At 34.4% G+C, this 24,204-nt stretch overlaps 1 protein-coding gene across 15 annotated transcripts in view; it reads left to right on the top strand.

Annotated features, from left to right (window-relative positions):
• The window catches only part of MGAT4C (MGAT4 family member C), a 221,948-nt gene that overhangs the window by 86,415 nt on the left and 111,329 nt on the right, over positions 1-24,204 (top strand). For 9 of the 15 annotated variants that reach the window (XM_042992837.1, XM_042992833.1, XM_042992841.1 and 6 more), the window contains exon 2: positions 6,739-6,922. The exons of 2 other annotated variants lie outside the window; for them this stretch is intronic. In XM_042992837.1, the coding sequence (XP_042848771.1) occupies positions 6,899-6,922 (24 nt within the window). In that variant the 5' untranslated portion in view covers positions 6,739-6,898. Of the gene's footprint in view, positions 1-6,738; positions 6,923-22,377; positions 22,529-24,204 lie in introns of those variants that run through there. 4 more of the 15 variants (XM_042992834.1, XM_042992829.1, XM_042992831.1 and 1 more) reach the window with 2 other exon arrangements.

Here is a 24,204-nt window from a genome sequence, read left to right as displayed (position 1 = left end):
CAGCAGTGCTTGAGGAGAGATATAAAAATCAAACATTAATTTTATTCAGATGAGATGATTTGTATGCAAGCTGATCAGGCTACAAGCTTATCTCATTACAAGCTTAAGGCTGTGAGCATTTCATCATTTCTCAGATGCCATTAAGTTTAATAATATGACTGCCTGCATTGTGTATTAAAAATGTGTGGCTGTTCTGCGATTCTGTATAATGATGAAGCGTTTGTGAATATTTATTACTTCAGTCTTTAGTGCTCTCAACGTTATACTAAATAGCAAAGTTAATTGCCTATACTGTTCTAATTGCATTGTTTGGAGAACACTCTCTCTTCTTCCTCTTCAGTTGCAGAGATATTAGTACCATGCAGATTTTTTGAAATGCAATAATTGGCATGTGAAAACTTACATAGACATATAATTGCCCTCCAAATTGAAACACAGTAGGTAAACTTAATCTCTGGCAGGGTCAATTAGCTCCATGCCCTTCTCTCTGGGAATGCAAGTGGTCAGTCTGCTGATTTTAACCGGTTATAGAGATGCTGATTTGCATATACAATTTGTTTCAAGCAATTATGGTAAGAATATAATTTTTAATTATCAAAAAATGGAGTGTTTGCCAGAAGTCTTTTAAAATTGGACACATTCATTAGTCATTCACTTTATTATACTCTTCAAAATTGGTAGTTCCATGTGAAATGGTTCAAAATGGATTTTGTTGTCGTTGTTTATATTCTTTTGTTTTGGGCCTTCAAATATCTCTCTCTCCTTTGTTTGCTCTCACTGGAACCCAGTAAATGTTATCTTTGAAACAAAGCTCTGAAATCCAGAGACTTGAGATTGAGCTTTAATTTTGTCTCTCCAATGTTGTATTAAGGAAACCGTTTTATTTTTCTGTAAGTGCTTCTACGCTGTCCAAATAACAGGTACCCTACCTATATACGATAATCCTATATATTATAATCTCCCTAAATCACTAATTTTGGTGTAATCAAAAGTAATTATACTGGTGGTTTAAGAGCTTAAATATGAAAACTTTTACTCAATATGATCTTCATGTTTCCCATTCTCTAGTAATTCACCATGCTTTAGCAATTTCTCCAACTTGGAAGGAGGAAAGCCGAGTTTTCTTCTATAAATATTTCTGGTGTCCCTTCCAGGCTTATACTTGGTCCAGGAATATGCTGGTTAGGAGGAGGGGGGGACTATCCTAAGTAAAAGGAAAAGTTGTAGTATAAAATTTTTGCCATTTATATATTTCTGCTCTCCGGCTTCTTTTCTACCCTCACCTCACCCAATCTCAGACACTTCATTTAGACCAAACTTTTTCTAGGTCCAAGACACATGTGAACTTCAAGATGAACAAAAATAAATAAAAATCATGCAAATACATTTCATAATTTCCAATATGCTAAGCCTTTTTTGCTAGGCATTATACAGATAAGAAAAAATCCATCTACTATTGTTTAGATGGGTCAATGGTTTAGTCTTTCTGTTGTATGTAGTAGGCAAGAGTTTATAATATTACAGAGTAGGTCAAGTTTAAGATAACTAAGATATTTCAAGATGTGGAAACAAAAAGATTAAAGGCAAATGGATATAAAAGTGCTTATTATAATCTTGAATAAAGTTTAGAATCTACAAAGAAAATGTCCAGTCAGGTGGATGGCTGTCAAATTTAAAAGCCTTGAATCTCAATGATAATGTCTTTTAAACTGTTCTGAAAACTACTCAGAAGCCACCAAATTTTTAACCATTTAATAAAATAACATCATAGAATTTATGAGAAGGGAAGTTTTTAGGAAATAGGAAATGCTCAGAAATACCCAGTGCTACATTGTCTTGAATGAGGACTTAGAAAGGACATAGGGTTGGATAACTTGCAGATTCTATGAGAGATTTAAATGGCACAAGAGAACATAAGCAGAGGTCATAAAATAACATTCTACTGGGGCACCTGCGTGGTTCAGTTGGTTAAGCGTGTGATTTCAGCTCAGGTCATGATCTCACAGTTTGTGAGTTCAAGCCCCACATTGGGCTCTCTGCTGTCAGCACAGAGTCCCCTTTGGATCCTCTGTCCACTATGTCTCTGTCCCTCCCTCACTCATTGTCTCTCTCTCTGTTTCTCTCTCTCTCTCCTTTCTCTCTCTGTCTCTCAAAATAAGTAAACTTAAAAAAAAAATAACATTCTACTTAAAATACTTTAAAAATAGCTTCAAAGTAGATAGATAGATAAATAGATAGATAGATACATAGACAGACTTCTAATTATCAATCCAGAAGACTGAATGTGAGATGTAGAAATCAAGAAAACTAATATAAAAAATATATATGTATCATTTCACTCAAAGAATAAAATATACAACCCCTAGCCAGTTGAACAAATTAATATGCACTGAAGTGAAAAATAAGACAGAACAAGCAAGTATGGATGTTCATTTTACCTGTATTTTTCTGCACAGAATAACCTGTCAGTCACAAGTAGTTAGAATATACACCTAATAAAGTAGGTAGATTGTTCCTTAACTGACTGGTAGGAAAACTTGTAGATCACAGCCTCAAGTTTTCAGATCACGAGAAATAGAATAAAGAAATGTTTATTCGTATATTGCTAAGCTGTTAAAATTTGATAATATTCTTTATTTACATTCTGATCAGAAATGAGGTCTCTTGTCCCAAAAGGATGCTGTGGATTTTTTTTCATTAATAATTTTAATGAAATGTTTAATGTGCTAAAATGTTTTTCATATAAATATTTTTTTCATGTCCCATCTGATAGTACAAACTTATTATCAAGGCTGTGGCTGGGAATGTGTTATGGCTATGCTCCTATGGGTTCTAATATTGGACAGGGTTTCTTCATTTTGGTGGAAAGTAATTAGTGAAGCTATGTTTTTGCCTTCAGAATCTCTTCCTGGTCCTCCTCCTTACCATAATTGTCAAAATACTTTGTTTTATATACTTCTAAAATTTTCATATCTTTGTTTATCAGTATTTTAGTAAGTGATCAAATAAAATAGGTAAAGTAGATAAATTACAACCAGATCAGCACAAATCCCACCTCACTAATTTTTCTGTGATTAGATCATCCGCAAATATAAACACATTTAATTTCCTGAAATAATTCCTTACAAAACACAAAATCTACAAGAAGAGCCCTCTGAATACCTGATTATTTCACGAACATAGATGTTTTCACAACATTAAAATGTAATTAGGTCTAACTTTGGCCAAATTCAGAAGGGTTTGAGAATCTGCTATCTTGTAATTAATGTCTAATTGTTGGTAATTATGTTGTTTAGTTTTGGGCACAACCCAATTTATTTTATTTATTTATTTTTTGCCCCAGGGCCCATGTCAATTATACTCTGGCCACAACTGTCAAGGCTATCAACAATTTAAACACTGATTACCAGGGCTGCATGATAATGGTCTCCTACCAATTTGCATAAAGTAACTAGGTTCTTAGCCTGAAAAAACAAGTCTGTGTTGAATGTACTATCTCTCGGGTCACTTCAAATTATCTACTAATGGCTAGCCAGGCCAGAATTTACTCAGGAGCTAGAGGTAGATGGCCATGTAAGTTATAGAGATCTATTTCTTATGTTTAAAATATGTATACCCCATTTACATGTTTTATGGCCTGACAGATAATTTAGCAAAATTTTTGCACTTAAACAAATTTCTGTTTCTGCAATTACTTATGTTTTACTTTAGTGTAGCAAAATTGAGTCTTTAATATTTTTCTTTCTTCATTTTGCTCTCCTGCAAAACAGCCACTTGGCAAAAGATGAAGCAATGTAAAATGAAGATCACACATTGAAAATTTTTACTGTCTTATCAATGAATTTTTTTTCTCTCATAAAAGACCTCTTAAAATTGATAATAACTTAAAATCCCTAAGGACTGATTTTACAATACCACCTATGAATATTTTTAACATTCTTGTTACAGAGACAACTTAAATAACTTTAAACATAGGAATTAAAGCATAAAATCTCTGGTAAAACTTTCCTATAATGATAATTACTCTACTTTCGCCTATAGCATTCCATAAAGATATGTCACTGAAAATATGTTACACATTATAGTGGTAATGTATAATATACTGAGATCCCTGATAAAATGAATCCTCAGAGTGAAGGTATTTGGGCTTGTAATTCATGGGAACAATAGCTTTTAGTGCTGTACAGTATATCACAAGAGTGACAACTCTGTGATGAAATGTAATACATAATCCCCTTGGTCACAGACACCAATTTTTTTCCTGACCTGAAGAATATTTTGTCTCTATTTTAATAATAGTGTCATGATTCTTAGAATCATAGAATGAGTAGATATAAGACCTGTACTTGAGGGTATAACCAGCAATGTAGTTTCAATTAGAGAAAGCTATCAGAATTTTCACTGCATATAGCTTTTTGGTAAATGAAATATTTCACTTGCTGAAGTTGAAGAACCTTCACTCATATGACCTACAGTGACTATACATGAAAGATGAAATGAAACTGATTTCTAGGGCATCATATGGAGCAAGACCTGCATGTACTTTAAACATTATGTAAAAAGTCTTAAGTACATGCAGGATCTTTTTTATTTACATTTTTCCTTCATGGTCTTACCTGGATACTCAGTGTATCTTAGTGGCTCCCTCTCTCTTCAACAAACCTCATAATTGAACTTTATTATCGTCATTAGTCTTGTCACTGGAATTTATTGAATATGTATTAATGGGTCAGTTACTATCGTCAGGGTTAGAGGTCACAGAAGAGAAGTCAACATGGCTCACATCTTGGAATAGGCCACCATGGGAGCAAGCTACATAAATTATTTGCTATCCCAATGATATCCCTAGTCTATGATCTTTTTGATTTCTTCACCCTCTTCACACTAGTTCCTGCTGCCTTCATGGTCTGGGCTTAGCAATACATATAATCTGCTATAACAGTATGATTAGTAATTAAATTTTCTGATAATGACACTTGCTACTTCTTCTTTTGCTTCTTGCTTATATTTGCTTCTACCCAGATTTTCAAACGTCTGTTTTTTATTGAATTATCTAGATTTGTCTTTGGCTCCTCCCTCTAACAAATTAATACTGATACAATATATATATTTTTAAATCTCATAACAGCAAAGGACTTTAAATGTCATCAAGTCCTATTTTTCAGGAGAGAGAAGTTAAGCTAAAAAAAAAACAAACCCTCTAGGGGCACCTGGGTAGCTCAGTTGGTTAAATGTTGGACATTTGATTTTGGCTCAAGTCATGATCTCACAATTTGTGAGGTTGAGCTCCCTGTGGAGGCCTGCAACAGGCTCTGTGGTGTCAGTGTAGAACCTGCTTAGGATTCTCTCCCCCTCTTTCTACCCCTGCCCTGTGCTCTTGATGTCTGTCTCTCTCTCTGTCTCAGAATAAATAGACTTGAAAAAAAACTTCTAAATATAAATTCTCCTTTACTTCTGATTAATTGCTCTTCTGTTCTCCCATAGAAGTTATACATACCTCTAGTAGAGTACTCATTTTTTTATTAGCTGTTGTTTACAAGTTTCCCTCTCTTCCTGCATGGCAATATCTCCCAGGTCAGAAAGGCATACATAATTCTGGTAGTAATATGTTAAATTTAAATTGATGTTGTTCAAGAAAAATGTCATCCTTTAAGCATGCCATGGAAGTAGTGTGTGTGTGTGTGTGTGTGTGTGTGTGTGTGTGTTTTCCTTTTTTTTTAATGAAAGATATATATATCAGTGGAAATGTTTTATAAGCTATGGCAGCTTACATGTTGCTCTGTTATTAGCATCACTATAAATTTGAGGACTCTCAGGTACAAATAGGTCCCCTTCAAGCATGGATTTTTAGTAAATATTTGTATTAGATTGAGTTGCCATAGAAAACTACCATAGGGTGGATGGCTTAAATAACAGAAATTTATTTTTGCACAATCCAGGAGGTTAGAAAGTCCATGATCAAGGTGATGGCAAATTTGGTTTCTGGTGAGAGAGCTCTCTTCCCAACTCATAGAGGGTTGGCTTCTTGCTTGTGTCATCACATGGCTTTTCTTCTGTCTCTGCATGAAGAGAGAGAGAGAGAGAGAGCTCTCTGGTATTTTTTTATAAGGACACTAATCCTGTGGGATCGGTGCCCTGCCCTTGACCTTCTTGTAGGCCCTATCTCCTTAATTACTTTCTGATAAGCCCTATCTCCAGAGACTGTCCTATTGGGTGTTAGGAGTTTAGCATCTCTACCAACACAGTTATAACCATCAATATATATACAATCTCCTCTGTACATTTAGCTGAGAAAGTTTGGATTTTGTACAGAGAAGTTCAGCTAAAAGGAAAAAAGAGAAATAAGAATTGGAATATACAGAGACGTGTCCTAGCAGCCTGCTGTTGACATTTCCAATGTCAGGTTTGATGAGAAATATCTCATTTGGTCACAGGTGAGTTTGATAGGCGAACAGGCAACCTAGTATCTGAGCCTTTCCTCCATTTCATGAAAAGATATATGTGTACATAGGCCTCTTGTCAAAGGAGTAAAAAGCCAGGAAACCAGACAGGAAACTCCATCTTCAATCTGTGTATATCTGCTATGTTGGCTTGATATGCTTTTCTGTGCATTGTCTCACTTTCCGACTTTAGCATTCACAGAACCATTCAAGATGTTCATATCTATAGCACTCTACTTCCAGGTGTATCACAGTAGATCTAATTCTCTAACCCTGAATTTCAATTCACATTTTTCAGAGTGAGAACCAGCCTGGCTTGGGTGAGAAGACTGTTCCTAGCAGGATGGACTATAGCTAGGGCAACAGGCCATAATATTTATGAGGCTTCCATAGAATCCCTCTTTCTGTGTGAGTACTGCTTGGAACCTAACATAGGACCACCACCCAGTAAGAAGGGGATGCTGACTCTCGTAATAAAGGAGGTAAATTCTGTCATCAAGCTTATACTGTGGTAGCATCAAGCTTATATTGTGGTAAAGTAGATTTTTCTAATCTCACTCTCTTAAGCCTAGGAATTTAGAGAAACTTCCATATTGTAGAAGCTACTTTAACCAGGAATAGTCTTAACAGCTATACTTTGCATTTAAATTGTAGTATCTGCATGACTTAAATTATATGCTCTTAGTTATGATATACTCACTACCTCTGGAACTTAAATGGCTCTTTTTCTTTATGACTAAAAAGCTAAACTTGAACATTAGGTATAGCTGATAATTGGTTAAGAGTACTTTATATTTCAGCTTTGAAAAGTAGGGGTCATCACAGAAAAGGATTATAAAACCCTTTCTGTACAGCTAGTGGAAAATGTTCAGTTTAAAGCTAGCCCTTAAAATGTTCAGAGAAATTGTCAGTTATAGCTCATAATTGCTATGGTCCTTATTGTTTCATGCCCAGACACATGAAAGGATTTATGTGGCAAAAGGCTCATAATCAGAGTTTAAAATAAAGAAGTCTTCCACTCAAATTTTCCAATATTTCAATTTATATTTTATTCTCATCCAAGTTACTTTGAAGAAAAAAATGGATTTGAGCAGCTATTTATATTTCAACTTAAATTAGATTCCTTTTATTTTATTGCTAATTACTTGACAAAACTTAAATCTGTCAATGTTGTGTCTTTCAAGAATTTCATCTCTTTTTAAAATTTATCTAGTGTGTCTGTTACCTTTTGCTGTCTACAATTAGCCAACAAATCTAAGTGGCTTACAAAAAGAATCATTTCTATCTTAATCTGTGGATTAGATCATATTTGATCCGTAGCGGCCCTAGTTCAATCTCATGTGACTCCCTTATTCTTAAGGGAACAGCAAGTTAACTAGAGCATATCCTTCTCATCGTGATGGTGGAAGGCAAGACACCATGCCTAAAAAGACAAGCACATTCCAAAGTTATGCTTTCCTCATAACTCCCACTCATCAAAGCAGGTCATGGCGAACATCAATATCAATGGCACAGAAAAATATACCCCTCACTAGAAGTTGGGGGAATTGAGAGTGTAGGGAAGACATGAATATTTGCTGAATAATAGTCTACTACTTCTTGAATAAAAACAAATATAAGGTGTGTGTGTGTGTGTGTGTGTGTAGAGATTAGTCATTCCCATTCAACACACATATAGTGAACAATAGCTATTAGTCAAGTACTTGCTAATTGCTCAAAATAAATTTGTGAACAGCACAGAACCAAAGATTGACTGGATTTAAACTTAAAGGTTACAAGTAGACATATTAAAAAAATACACTATTCATTTCTTAATTATTTCTGTGATATATAATATATTTAGAAAACACAATGTACAATTCTGGCAGTCAATGAGAAGGGTGCCTAATAAATCTAAGAAGTCAGGAAAAGCTTCCTGAGGCAATGACATTTAACATGAGACTACAGAAGCAAAGTTAATCAATGAATAGGAAGAGAAAAAAAGAGTTCCAGGGAAAAGTTTATCACACATAAAGGCCTTCAGGCAGAAAAGAGAAACTGAATGTCAGTATGGAGATAGAGGTAAGGAGTGTTATAAAATATAAATGATGGAGAGGTCAGAGCAGAAAGAATCCTTTGACAATGGTAAACCTTTGGAATTTATTCTGGGATCAATGAGAAACCATTAAAGGATTTTAGGCAGGGTTTGAGTGACTTAATCAGATTTACATTTGTAAAAGGTCACAGTAGCTGCAGGATGAGGAATGGATTAGACCACACTATCAAGTCTTGAAGAAAATGTAGAGCAGCTGGATTTCTCATATACTAGTGGTGAGATTATGAATATGAAATTGGTACAAATGTTTTGTAAAATTATTTGACATTCTCTAGTAAAGCGGAAGATTTACATCCCCAAAGATCTCATATTTCTACTCAAGTTTTTGAAGAAACCCTTGCATGTATACATCAAAAGACATACATAGAAATGTTTCATAAAATGACCTTTATAGTTGTAACTAATTGATTTTTATAAAGCAATAACACTCTCCAATCTGCCAACATTAGACTGGATAAATAAGTTGTATTATATTCATATACAATGGAATATTACACAACAGTGAAAATTTTAAAAACAACAGGTTTACATGATATGCATAATCAGGAATATAATTTTGAGTGAAAAAAGCAATTCACAGAAGGATGCTTACAGTATTATCTTATAATTAAACACTTGAAGCACAGGAAAAATCAATAATATTTTTTTTAGAAATGCATAAATAATGAAGTTTTAAGGACAGTAATGCAACTTAAAGTCATGATATCATGATACTGGTACTGCCTAAGTGAAGACAAAATTGAATAGGGTAAAGTAAAGGTACATAAGGGTCTTTGCAAACTGACTGATGAGTATTTTAATATTTTAGCTTTATAAATTTTATAGCCATTTAAAATCTCTTATAATTACTAAATATTTCATAATGTCAAATATTTATTTAATTATTGTATCAATTTTTATTTACATTCTAGTTAGCTAACATATATAGTGTACCACTAATTCAGGAGTAGACTTTAGTGATTCATCACTTACATACCACACCCAGTGCTCATCACAACAAGTGCCCTCCTTAATACTCATCACCCATTTAACCCATCCCCTACCCACCTCCCGCCTCCCCTCTATCAGCTCTGTTTGTTCTCTATACTTAAGTGTCTCTTATAGTTTACCTCCCTCTTTATTTTCTTTGCATCCCTTATGTTCATCTGTTTTGTTTCTTATTCCACATATGAGTGAAATCATATGGTATTTGTCTTTCTCTGACTGACTTATTTCACTTAGCATAATACACTCTAGCTCCACCCATGCTATTGCAAATGGAAAGATTTCATTCTTTTCAAGGGCTGAATATAATTGCTAAATATTTAACAATTATAGATAAATCATATAGATAAAGATGTCATTCTTTTCAAGGGCTGAATATAATAGCTAAATATTTAACATTATAGATAAATCATTCTAAATGGTAGAAAAGTCAGTGTAGAGAAAGCATTTTTAAGATTGTTAGAATAATCCAGGAGAAATATAGTAAATATTTCTCAGGTGAGGCAAATGAGATGGAGGTAAGTCATGTGGACCTAGGAGGATTATGTGAAAGACTCTGAAGAATTGAGAACTTTCCATGTGGCCTTTGTATATTCCTGATCAGTCAGTTACTCCTCCCCACGTCTTCTTAGATGTAACATTATCTTCTCTGATCCTCTCCATTCCTATTGATACAAATCAGATTGTCCAATGGCTGCTAAGACACATGACAAGTTTATTGAAAGTAGTCCAATAAAACTGTCTACCCTACTCCCTCAAGTGTGAATATTCCTTTGGAGCCTTCTCATACCTATGACTTTTAATAGATTCTTATGCTAACAATGCTCTGGTAGATTTTCTTCAATAATGTAATCAATCACCTGATATGTAGAATAGGAGTTGAGATAGATTATGATTTCATTCTGAGATGTATTGAGTTTGAGTTATTTGTGAGACATCCAAGTGGGAATGTTGAGGAGAGTGGTAAATATATTGCCTAAAACTCAGAGGAAAGTCTAGGTGAGTGGAGAAAAAATTGATTATAACATTAGCCATAGGGATAGATGAAATTGCTTTGAGATGAGGTATAGGGTGCAATGAGAAAAGCATCTGAGATTGAGTGCTGAGGAACTCAAGCATTTATACGTTGGATGGAGAAGGGAAAACTAGCAGTAGAGTGATGAAGAGGAACCAGAAGGTGTGGGGGAAAATAGGACGGGGGTATCTCATGTCACATCTTCAGAAGCAGACCTTGATAAGGTGATTCACATTCTAGTGATTTATTGGAAAAGTGATCCCGAAGACACTTGTGAGGGAGTAGGAAAGAAACCAAGCACGTGTATGATTTCAAGCCAAGTCTCAACTGTATCCTGATTCCTTAGGAAAGAGCTGAAGGATGAATTCTTTCCTACTCAGTGCAAATGAGCTGGACTTTTATAGTCCCATAGGGTATTTGCCAAAGTCTGCTCCATGAAGTTATTGACCCCCGTATAATCCTCTTTTCTGCAGATGGGCTGCAGTTGCATGTGGACAGGCCTTAACATACAATTAAGATGCAGGAAGTAAGAAGCAAGGATAACAGGATGGAAGGAATGGTGCACAGAAATCATTAAAGCCATCAGAGGGAATCTGGTTATAGTGCCTATAAGTTTATGCTAAATATGGCATCACAGAATCCAAAGAGAAAGTTTTAAGGCATGGTAGCTTTCATTAAAAGCTCTCCTTGAGAAATTAAGGTGAACTCTGAAAAACTAAGTATCTATTAGACTTAGTTGCAAGAGCAAGCTTAAACTTAGGCTTGATTACATGATAAGTATTGTCATATAAGGAGCTTTCACTTTATTCTTTAGGCAATAAGCCATTATATGGTTTTAAGAGAGAACAAAACAAAATCATATCAATAATTATCTTCAGTGAGGGAAGTACTTAAGGATGTTTGATGGAAGCCCAGGAAAACATTCCAGAAACTGTTACAAAAGTTCAAGCAGGAGATTTTAAGTTTTAGAGTAGTAAGAATGGTTAGAGGTTGCCTTTTATATTAAGAGACAAAAAAAATATTATGACTCCATGAAAAAAAAAGTAGTCAAGGATGGCTCTAGCTTTCTATATTTGGCTACTTAGTTAATAGAGGAATATGAGAAGGATCCTGGCAATAATCTATTTCAACTTCAACAGGATGTGTAATGGGTGTATCTGAAACATTCCTGTTAAGCTAGCTATCAGGCAGTTGAACATAATAGTCTGAAGTATGGAAGGGTGATCAGGATACCAGACAGAAATTTGCTCATCATTATCTGATCATACTTATCAGAGTTAAATATATGAGCAGATAAGAAACCCCAGGGTAAGAAAATAAATAAACCAAAGAAATCCTCGGTTATAGAAGGTTTAAAAAATTAAAAAAAAAACATATCAGATATTAATTGATCAACTTTTTCAGGTTAGGTAATATCTTTGTAATTTTACTGCTTTTCTGGTCTCTTTATTGTAACCTCTATTCAGATGACAATTACTGATATTCTTCCTGATCACTTCATTCAAAATATCTGTCCCACCTCCAATCCCATTTTTCTCTATCTCCTTACTTTCCTTTTTTCCTCATAGTACATACAACTAGCTGGCATTACACCATGTACTGATGGGTATATTTACTTTGTAAATATATACTTTGTGTTTTCTCCATGAAGATAGAATCTCTCCCCTCACACATACACCACCAAATATGTTCCCCATTTTCAGAATGCTTCTTGGAACATGATACTGACTCAATATACCTTTTTAACATTTTAAGGGTTTATTTGACCAAAAGTTGACTGGAATGGTGCAGAACCAAACCAAAAGTGGTTAGAAGTACTGTGGGAACATGAGTTAAAATATTTAGAGAGAGAAGCAAATAAACACATTAATAATAGATTATTAGATGATAGATAGATAGATAGATAGATAGCATATTTGCTACAGCTTAAAGCCTAGACGATTATTTGTGATTGGTTGTCTTTAGCATTTTGATTGTGTAACCTTAGATTTGTCATGTCATGGACGCTGACATGACTTGTCATGTCATGGACGCTAACAGGGCATTAGAGCTATGTCAATCTCAGGGCCTTCTTGTTAAGTTAATTTAACAGGAGCTTATGTAAATGCCATTTGGGCAGCAGTGGGAAAAGGGTGCAGATTTTTTTCATTTTGCTTACCACATCCTGCATCAGATGTGTGTCTGCCCACTTGGTGGTCGAAATGCCCTGACTTGGCTCTGCCTGGTTTCCTGATGCTGGAATTCTCAGGGGATGGTAACTCATTCTCAACACTTGCCCAGTTTAGCAAGTCCATGCCACATCCCTCCTTTGTAGAGAATTCTTGTCTGCCATGAAGGATTATCTTCTCTCAGCTTATTTCTGAGCACCATGTGGGCACTGGGGGGCTTTTGGATGCTCTTACCTGACAGTCTAGGAACCATGAAGATGCAGGGGCCCGACTGGGCTCCTTTAGTACATACACTTGCCCCTCTGCCCCTTCTTCTTTATGATGGCTGTGCCACCAGGCTGTCAGGAGCTTCTGTGCCTCCTCAGTTTACACTCTGCTTACAAATATTCTCTATTCTTGGCTTCTCAAATCAATAATTTGTAAATAAATGGATGAATGACTGACACATGCAACAGCCTTACAGAGTGGCTATTTTATGGACTCTGTTTATTGGCGTTTGAAACAATACTACTTGCAGAATCAAATTCCATATGTATGTTACAAATCTATGAAAAAATTAAGCCAAAATTGATTCTCCAATTATGAAACAAATTCTTAATTTATTTTAAAAAAATACAGAACTACGATTTTAGTCTCAATGAACAAAATTGCTTTCTTTTATAATTTTTCTATACTTAAACTGTATCCCTAAGCCAAGCTAGTCACAGCGAAAATTAATCAAGCATTTACTTGGTAAGTAACTTGTGTCCAGATTCTCCACTCATCTTAGTTTAGCAATGATGTATCTGGGCCTAGTGTATTGATAGATCACCTGAATCTGAAAAGGACACATTGTCTCCTAGCAAATTAGTATATTTCCACATGATATTAAGGTGCTGCTAGGCTAAAGACAGGATAGACCTTCTATGAGGGCAAGATTCTAATCAGTCTCACCATGAGGCACAAAGCTGAGGGCACAATATAAATAGTATACTTTCATAACTATTGCACACAAATAAATCTGAAGGATCTTCAGAGTCCAAGCATAGTTCATAACTTTCTTTTTATCTTTCCACCATTCATCTCCTTCTCCCTTTTATAATACTATTTCAACATTTCCTTGATAAATTACATGTTAGCCTTTGCATGAAACCTTACAAGTAAGGTTATATATATTCTCTCCTGAGGGTCACATGGTTGTCTCTCTCCCGACTTGAATTTTAAACTGAAAAACATTTAAAACAAAAAAATATTGGAAGCTGATTTTTACTAATGCTGTTATTCTAATAAGCCTTCCCCCTTAGTTCCTCTTACCATGATCCCAGAAACTTCTTTGGGCCCTGTCTTTGATCTCTAGTCTTTTCTAGGATTCTGAAAGCTTCTCCATATCCTTCTAATAAGCTCATGTTATGTTTTATTAACCTAGAACTGTTTTCATTGCTTATAATCAAAGGATAACACATGCAGAGGCCTTATTTATGATTTTTTACTGCCCACAACTTGAGTAATATATATGTAAGCTGGTAGGAGAAAGGAAATAATAAGTGTAGTTTCGTGGCATTACTTAATTCAGTCCATACTGATGGCCCTGGGCCAACCATGGCTGGACTTCCATAGCCTTGTCCTGCACCTGGGTACCCTCCTTCATGGACACTGTGTGCTTTAAGGGCCTGAATATGTTTTCTGTGACTTCTGGGAGGACGAGGTGGAGGTGGACATGGCCACTTGCCACACCCCTGTAGTCGCCCAGCTTGAGGCTGGGCACTGGTTCGATGTATCCATCAGTAAGCAGCATCTCTGCCTTTGTTCATGAGTCTCTCCTCTTTGCCCTCCAACACCCACAGTGTACCTTGTCAGCCCCATTTTGATTACCAAACTCTGACCATGCTACCAGCCTGCCTGAGACTGCCCATCTCTGGAGGTTGTGGCAGAGCACTTGTGAGAAGCTCACACATACACCCCTGGGCTGCCTCCAGAAATTACCTAGGTGTCCCTCCATACACATACACGTATACAATTCAGGGATGGAGGTCCTGGGACTCCCAAGTTCAGTGCTGTAGGTCTGGGAAGGGACACTGGCCCAATGTGGGGAAGGATGCATGTTTTTAGCCCAAGAAACAGACTTGTTTGCCCAACAAAGCAAAACAAAAAGTAGTTTCAAAGTATCACTATTTATTACTTTTTTGAAGTTTCAGATTGTTAATGCACTTAAAAAATACTCAGTTATCCAAAGGTGTCCAGTAGATTTGTCCTTGGTGATTTGAGATGCCATGAATGATAACCTCACATGTAATAAAAGTTTCTTTTTCTAAGTTCAGCTGAAACATCTCAATGTAGACAAGCCTATTATTAGACCTTTACATATGACAAATGGTTTTCTGTCAGCCACTCTTTCCTTCTCCACTGTCCATCATCCTAGCCTTGGAGATCAGCACTCTTCTCCTTTGAATGCATTAGTCATTCATGAATAATGACATAAAAGCTTACCAATGCTCTAGAAAGAGAGCCTTTCATTGTACTTTTCTAACAACCATTAATATCTATAACACTCAGCGGTTTTAATTTTCTTTTATAAAAGGACATGCTGTAATTACATGAAAAAATAGCATGGGGTCCAAAACTATTACCAGTTTCATTAATAAGGATAAAAACGGAAAAGAAATAGAAAAATGAGCTATACTACCATCAGACACAAAAAAACCTTTGATTAAAAAAAATATATATATACATATATATACATATATATGTACACACATATATATATATACGTACACACACACACACACACACACACACATATATATATATATATATATGACAACTTTTGGGGGGTGAGGGGCCAATGAATTTATAAACATTAATTACAAAAAAAAACCAGACAATATCAAAAGATTTTTCTTTTCTCTCCTTTTTAAAAATGTTTATTTAGTTATTTTGAGAGAGAGCACAAGCAGGGGAGGGGCAGAGAGAGGAGAGAATTAATCCCAAGAATGCTCCGTGCTGTCAGCGTGGAGCTTGACACAGGGTTTGATCTCACAAAATGTGAGCCGAAGTCAAGAGTTGGACACGTAACCAACTGAGCCACCCAGACGCCCCTAAAGGATTTATTTTTCTATATAAATATTTTGGGTATTGCAAAAAATTAAAAACTTTAAATTTATGTTAGCTAAAATTTTGAAGTTAATGTAGGTTTTAACAAAATTATATACTTCCATAATATTTTTGAAAAAGCTCTATCCAAACAAAAATATAGAATAAAAACTATTGGTTAACCAAACGAAATATTACTTTTTGTAACTATATTTATGAATCATTTCAGAAAGAATGTTAAGAAGTAAAATACTGTTGACTCTAAGCAGAGGCTATCATAATTGAAAACAGAAATGGTCACAATCATTTTAGTTACATAGTTCTATATAACATAATCAAGGATTATTTTGTCTATTACATATTACTTACTCTTCTTGAATTCAAGAAAAATGGAAAATTCAAACACAGCGCTTAAACTTTTTGAGTTACCCATAAATATTATATAGAAAAATAAAATTGGGAACAAAATATTTTTGGCCTGGAATAAAATCTAGACTTAGGAGCTAAATTGCATATCATTAAGTTCTCTGAAAAGTTTTACTTTGTTTTGTCTTTTTCCTAATTGAATACGTACCTTCCAAAAGAGCCAGGGCAATATCATTAATAAACTGCTTTCATATTATTTCTACTTAAGTAGACTTCATCTTTCTTACTCATCTGAATGTTTATTAATAAAGATTTATTAAGACCCAAACTTTATTTTTGTGAATTCCAACTTCTTTTTGGATCTTCACATTAAAAGTTTTTGAATCCATGTATAAAGGGAGAAGGCAACATAAGTAGTTACAGAATAACCTGCATTATAATATGCATAACAATTCAGTGTAATAAGCACGGATTTATTCTATTTATGACTCTATTAGAGTAACCCTGGTTATGCTTACAGATTGTGCAAGAGCATATAAGGAAAACGATTTGTCCATTTAGACTATTGCACTTTTTCATTTAGGGGAAGATCTTCAAATGCTCTTTCACATAAACTCATTTGTTTCTAAATTCTTCCAAAAGTTTAGAAGGCAGCACAGGTAGTAATGTCCTCATTTACAAGTAAGGATGAGTGCCAGACCACTGCAATGTTTAAGTATTTATTCCCAATTTCTCTGTTGGAAATTCTTTCAGATACAATTAGAAGGTAAGCTAATCTAATAAAAATAAGCACATCAATTAATCTGCACTTCATCAGTATATATTGACTGCCAATTTTTTTTTTCTAATAGATGGTAAGTATAGAAGAAAGAGACTTTTATATGTTTGATGAGAATCTGTTGGAGGTGTATTTATTTTATCACTAGCAGAATTACACAGAGATGCTAAGCCAAAGATTCAGGTGCTTTATATGTGAAGAAAAAAAGAAGGAAGAAAGAAAAAAGGAAGAGAATATATACAGTATAGAGTAGTAGCTAACAATTGAACTGTGGATTTTCTTTATAGAATATAGAATAATTATCATAACACCTATGAACCTATGAGTTTATTTATAGATAATGTAAAAAAAATAATTTTTTGTGCCAAGCATATAGAGTAAGTTTGAAAATCAATGTCCTGAAGTGCCTGGATGGCTCAGTCAGTTAAGCATCTGACTCTTGATTTTGGTTCAGGTCATGATCTCAAGGTTTGTGAGATCACGCCCCACATGGGGCTCTGTGCTGACAGCACAGAACCTGCTTGGAATTCTCTCTCTTTCTGCCCCTCCTCTGCTTGCTTTTTCTCTCTCAAAACAAATAAATAAACATTAAAAAATAAAATCAATAAAATCAATTTCCTATCATAATGTATTTTTAAAAAGCAGTGATCTCTATAAGCTTCAATGTTAAAGGCTATGTTCTGAGATATTGAAAAAAAAAAGAAAGACATGTCATTTAAATAGATGAATACTTCTGTATCTTTCTGGCTTTTTCATAACTATAAAAGAGAACATAACTATGATGACAGCAATAAAGAATGTATAGTTTTCATACAGAATGATTTGTCTCCCACTCCTCCCCTGACTTGGTTTTCTTGTTCCTTGTGCTGATCTACAGTGAATACTTCCAAATCTTCCTGGGAATTGTACAACAGTACAGCACTTTGAATTCTCAAAACCTTATTTTAATAATATGTTACCCTCTCCTGGGTCTTCATCAAATACTGTTGTTGATAGTTGGTTTATCTATTTTATTTCTTTCCCCAGAGATAATATTTGACTTAATCATTGTCAAGTTAAGGCACTCATTTGTGCATGCAAGGTTTCCTTACTGTCATACGTGTACTGTTCTATGGGGTCATATCCCAATTCTCTATTTTCGTTCTCTTTATTAAAATCCACTTAAGAGTTGTTGGTTTGTTTGGCTCTTGTATATATTTGCAGAGATAAATAATATTGTGTTATAATTTCATTGTCTTTTTTATTTCACATTTTACCAGTAGTATTGGGATATAATTTATATGCAATAAAATTTATCTATGTTCACTGTGCAGTTTAATGAAATTTAGTATATTTATACAGTTGTGCAATGATCATTACAATTTAATTTTAGAACATTTCTATCAACCCTAAAAGAAATTTGTGGCCATTTACAGTCACTAACTATTCTCTTCCCAGACCTAAGCAACTGCTAATATAATTTCTGTTTCTATAAATTTGCATTTTGGGGGAATTTTACATAAATAAATTCTATAATATGATTTTAAGGAATAATTTTGCTAAATAGAAAGCCTAAATTTGCAACATTTATCAATTCTCTCACATATGGACACCTACACCACATCTAATCTAGTGCCTTCCTACCAAAAGTATGCTGCATAAACACTTTTTCAAGGACCTGAGCTCGAGCATTTCTGAAGAACACACAGAAGGTATCTTGTCATTGGGTACATACATATTTTTTTAAATAAAAATCGCGAAATGTTCTTTAAAAAGGCAAAACGGAAAACTACATCAGTGTACATATCTGCCAGCAGTTTATGAGGCTAATTGATTCTAAATATCCCCAAACTTTGGTAGTATTAATTAAAAAAAATTGGTGATATGGGGACATCTGGGTGGCTCAGTCAGTTGACCATTGACTCTTGATTTTGGCTCAGGTCATGAGCTCACAGTTGTGAGATCAAGCCCTACACTGGGCTCCATGCTGGGTATGGAGCCTACCTGAGATTCTCCTTCTCCTTCTCTCTCTCTGCCCTTGCCCCACTCCCTCTCCTTCTCAAAATAAATAAGTAAACATTTTTTAAAAACTTGTGATTTTATCAGTATAATGTTATTATTGTTTTAATTTTTAATTGTTTCATTAATAGTAAATGGAATATCCCTTTATACACATGTTAGCCATTCAGGCTTGTCCTTCAGTTGATTTTCATATTAATACTCTCCTATTTTGCTGTTGCATTTCCTATTCCTAAATGTTATTGCATATCTGATATTTTGCTAGAGGACCTAATATATATTCTAGTGTTAATCCATGTTGTGTCAAATAGCTTCTCCCAATTTATCACTATTAATATTGTTAACATTGATGTTAATATTAATATCAAGACAATAAAAAAGTGGACAGTGCCTTACTTACAGGTAAATGTGAAATTTTACTTAATCTGACATATTGATTTGGAATCCTTTTGAGAGGGGAAATAATAGCATTTAACACAGTGTGTTTTTCATTTGTGTTTTACTTACAAGAAAGTTTCTACAAATACTAAAATTGTTTTATATATTTCATTACATTGTGGAAAAACTGGTAAGAAAGAGAGTTATTCTAGAACAAAAGTTCAATAACAAACTTCAGGCAAAAAAAATCTAAATATTATTGAATTTTAGAATCAATTTATATTGACAAAAAGAAAGTTCTACTTAGCATGAAGCTACTTATTCCTTTCCATTGAGAGTTACTTATTATATTTGCCTACAAGTAAAGCAACTATTTCAGATGTTCCAGCAGGTCAATCAGAAAGTATTTGTGGAGTATTCATTTAATACATTGACACTAGTTTCAGGATACTGAGATTTAAAAAAAAATTAAGCATTACGATAAAAATTTATGAACCTACACAGGCTAGCAGTTCTTGAAATAACCTGGTGTGAAAAGCTGTCCAGAGAGAGATCAACTTATTATAACCAAAAGGAAATAATGGAATGATTCATTTTAAGCATTTGTACCACATATAATTTTATTGCCTTTTTAGTATTGTCCTGACTTGAAATTGTACTAGATGGCTTGAGTCTTATAATTGAATTAAATAGGCCACATGATAATTTTTATTTGAAGAATACTACAAATATAGCTATGATATTAATGTATCCAAATCTTCAGCTATGTGTAATATACAGCCCATGTTGCTTATTTTTTCAAATTAAATGATTTCTTAATGGTTGTGGTATGAAGACGAAAAAAGAAAATTGTTATATATATCACCTCTTTATTTTGGTACTACTACCTTGCTTAGTAAATTATCAGTAAAGAATTAGGAACCTGGGAAGATAAACTTCAAAAGCTGGCTAGTGTCTTGAGGCCAATGATAATTCATAAAAATATTTCAGCATATATTTCTGGAGAATAAAAAAATTGATTTCTATTGAAAGAAAGATTTTCTATCTAACAAGAGAACAATTGCTAAATTCATCATAACTTCAAGTTGTTGCAAAATGTCCTGCCATTAAAGAATATATATTACATCAGCTATTATTCAGATTATTTGCTTCAAGAAAAATATAATGGACCCAAATGTGATATAGAAATGCCCAAATGGGGGTATAGAAAATTTTGAAAGAACTGGAAAACTCACCATATCAAGAATATCTTTAGAAAGGCACATTAAGATAAGGGTCACTGCTTGAGTAAGAAAAAAAAAATGAGTTAGTATTTACTTACCCTCAAGCATAATATATACATTACTATTTCTTAGATATAGATATTCCATGTATGTAATCCTACTATTCTTTCACCAAGTTAAAAGATGCATAGTTATCACATTTTATCAAAGAATAAACTGATGCTTAGAGAGAATTTATTACTAAAACAATTCTAGCTAGCTAGTAATTGGCCAAGATCTGTGTGTTCCTAACCCTGCTTTTTCCTCTGCACCCTCTACCACGTAAAAGGATGAATGATAGAATGTAAGAAGCTTGAGAGAAATCAATAATACAGAACTAAGAAAAAGTCTGAATTGTTTAATGAACAACCGCAGTTTTATAGTTGCATCAAAAGCAGCAAATACTGGGGCGTCTGAGTGGCTCAGTTGGTTAAGTGCCTGTGTTGATCTCACAGCTTATGAGTTTGCGCCCCACGTCCAGCTCTGTGCTGACAGCTCAGAGCCTGGAGCCTGCTTCGGAGTCTGTATCTCCCTCTCTCTCTCTGCCAGCCACCCCTCTCCCACCCTGCACTCTGTCTCTCTCTCAAAAATAAACATTTACAAAGTTTTTTTAAAAAGCAGCAAATACTATAGTAATAGTAGTACTGGTAATAGTAATAATAGCAAAGATGTGATGTTTGTGCTGGTGGTAGTAAAAGTAATCGTAATAGTCTGGCAGTACTGAGTGAATCAACATATATTCAAATTAAAATACAGTTTTAGTTCTGAGGCGCCCCGGTGGCTCAGTGAGTTAAGCATCCGACTTGGCTCAGGTCATGATCTCACAGTGGGCGCGTTCCAGCGCTGCCTTGGGCTCTGTGCTGACAGCTCAGAGCCTGGAGCCTGCTTCGGATCCTGTGTCTCCGTCTTTCTCTGCCCTTACCCCACTCACACTCTGTGTCTCTCTCTCTCTCAAAAATGAATAAAAGTTAAAAAAAATTAAAAATAAAACAAAATACAGTTTTAGTTCAGTAGGAAGTTTAATTCAGATGGGAGATAGTTTGACCAGTTTACTGTAGTTTTATAAATTTAAAATGAACACTATATCCAAATATTCATACAAATTTTAATATTAAATAATGAATATATTATTATGGACTCAATATCTAATTCAAAGAAAAAATAATTAAGAACATTATTTCTGGTAGAGTCTAAATTAATATGATAGCCTTGTATTTACTTTTTTCATATATGAATTTCTATTAGCTTTCTTAATAAAGAGGGCAACCCTGGAGAATTTCCTTATCCGGATACCATGTGTGAGTAAGCCACTGGTATTGAATGAAGAATGCGGAATGCGTTGTCTTGTGTTCCCCATTTGTATACTATAAGGATATTATTTTTCTTTGATATTAACCGAAGAAATACAGAGTTCTTTTGTGGGTTTGTTGTTTTTTTTTTGAAAGTTTAGAGAAAGCATGAGCAGGGGTGAGAGTCAGAGACACACAGAGAGGGAGGAGAGACTCTCAAGCAGGTTCCATGTCCAGCACTGAGCCTGTTGTGATTGTGGATCCCACAACCCTGGGATCATGGCCTGAGCTGAAATCAAGAGTCAGACGCTCAACCGAGTGAGTCACACAGATACCCCAAAAATGCAAATTTCGAAAACAGATCTTTGGATATAGAATATTGTTTTGTTCTTATAAAATTTGATTGTAAACCATTTTATCATATTTGGCCTGGAAATTTGTCATTCTCATATTTCTTATACTTCATATTAATATGGATTTATGTAAGGCTTTTTCTCTATTTTTGTTCTAATGATCTCTAATATTTATTCACCAGAACTATCATTGTCAAGCTAATTATCTTATTGAAGATTAATTTTAAGTGTTTGACATGTTTGATGAAAACTATTCACTAAGGAAACATACAAGCACAGAAACCTGCTATCCCCTGGACTGTAGGAATAAAATTGAATGATGTCTCTGCTCAGGTTTGTGTGTGTATGTAGAGGGGTGGGGGGACTATAATGTTATCCTTAAAGGCAATTATTAAATATATAGCACACGTCACCAATTTTCATAACCCACAGATGAATATCCCCTTTTTGAAAAAAAAAAAAAATTACTTTGATTTTGGAGTGCCCAAATCACAACAAATGTGATTTCACAATTAGTGGAATCCAACTTTAAATCAATGAGCACATCCCATTCACTATGATATCAGGATTTTTCCAGAAACCCTTTCCTGACCTACTAAATGCTGATGAAACAATATGATACTTCTGGAATCTACCTGGATAGACACTTTCTGACTTTACATGGTATGAAATGTAGTTGTGAGGTCTGAAATTGTCATAGCCATTTAACTGGAATTGTGGATGCTATTGATGACTCTGATAGCAGTTTAAACAGAGTTATGGTGGCAAAATCCTGGTCAATGGAAAGAAGGAAGAAAGTAAAGATCTTTCCAATTGTCTTCCCCAAATATCTAATATATTTTCAGTTAATACTTTTGCATTTTCTAGATTAGCATACCATGTAAAAATAGTGAGCCATGTCTTCTCTTATTTGTTTCTTGATCCGTATTACATTGGTTATAACTTTCCGACAAATGTTAAACTTAGTGTAAAACGGGACATGTTTAGCTAGTTCCTAAAATCAAAGTGGACTTCTCTTCTGTTTCAGTATTTCTTGGTTTATTAGTTTTTATTTTAAGATTGATGTTCTTTATCATATTAAAGAATAATTCTGATGTCTTATAGAGTCTTTGTTGTTAATATTGAAATGAATTCTAATATCTTTTCAGCTTTGTAACTTCCCATAAGGTTTTTATACCTTGATCTTTTACCTATTGTTGTTGCACATTATTTTAATAAATATCTAATGTTAAACTATCTTTCTCCTCATTCATGTACTCAAGTAAAGAAACTAACGTCCTTTGCCTCCTGGGAGTTATGATATAGAAGATATCTAAGTAGGAAGTATGTCAGATACTGGTAATTCCTACAGAGATAAACAAGGTATAAAGGGAGGAATATAAAGAAAAACGTAGCTATTTTATTTGGGGTGACTGGAAATATGAATAAAGGGAAGGAGTAAGAAAATGTGGCTATACGGTACAAGAACATTGAAAATAGGGAAGCAAATTCAAATGTCCTAAACAAGGAGCATCATTGGCTTATTAGTGAAACAGCAGTGAGAGCAGAGTTACTGTAGCCTACTTGCCAAGGGAGAGAAGCAGAAGATCAGGTCTGAGAGACAGAATGGAAGAGTCCAGATCCTATATGTCCATGCAAGCACTGGAGGATTTTTACTTTTATTCTGTATAAGATGAGCAACAATTGACCTGATGAATGACAGTCTAGCCTGTATGTAGAAGATTCTTCTGACTACTGTACATGCTCTAGGAGGCAAGAAATGAAACATGAGGGCTGGTTAACACAAAGTAATACAGATGAGATATGGGAGTATCTTGGAATAGAATGGTGATTGAGGAGTTATAAGAAATGTCAGAATCCGGATGCGTTTTGCATGTAGAACAGACATTACCTATTGACAGATGTAAGATGTGAGAGAACTATAGGAGTCAAGGATGAAAACATTTTTCCTTGAGTAATTGATAGAATGTAAGTAAACCTACAGAGAAGAGGAAACTTGAAGGAGGAGG

Source organism: Panthera tigris, chromosome B4 (genome assembly GCF_018350195.1).
Source record: "Panthera tigris isolate Pti1 chromosome B4, P.tigris_Pti1_mat1.1, whole genome shotgun sequence".
Lineage (NCBI taxonomy): Eukaryota > Metazoa > Chordata > Mammalia > Carnivora > Felidae > Panthera > Panthera tigris.
Note: the sequence above shows the minus strand (reverse complement) of the source record. Positions and strands in the feature narration are given on the sequence as shown.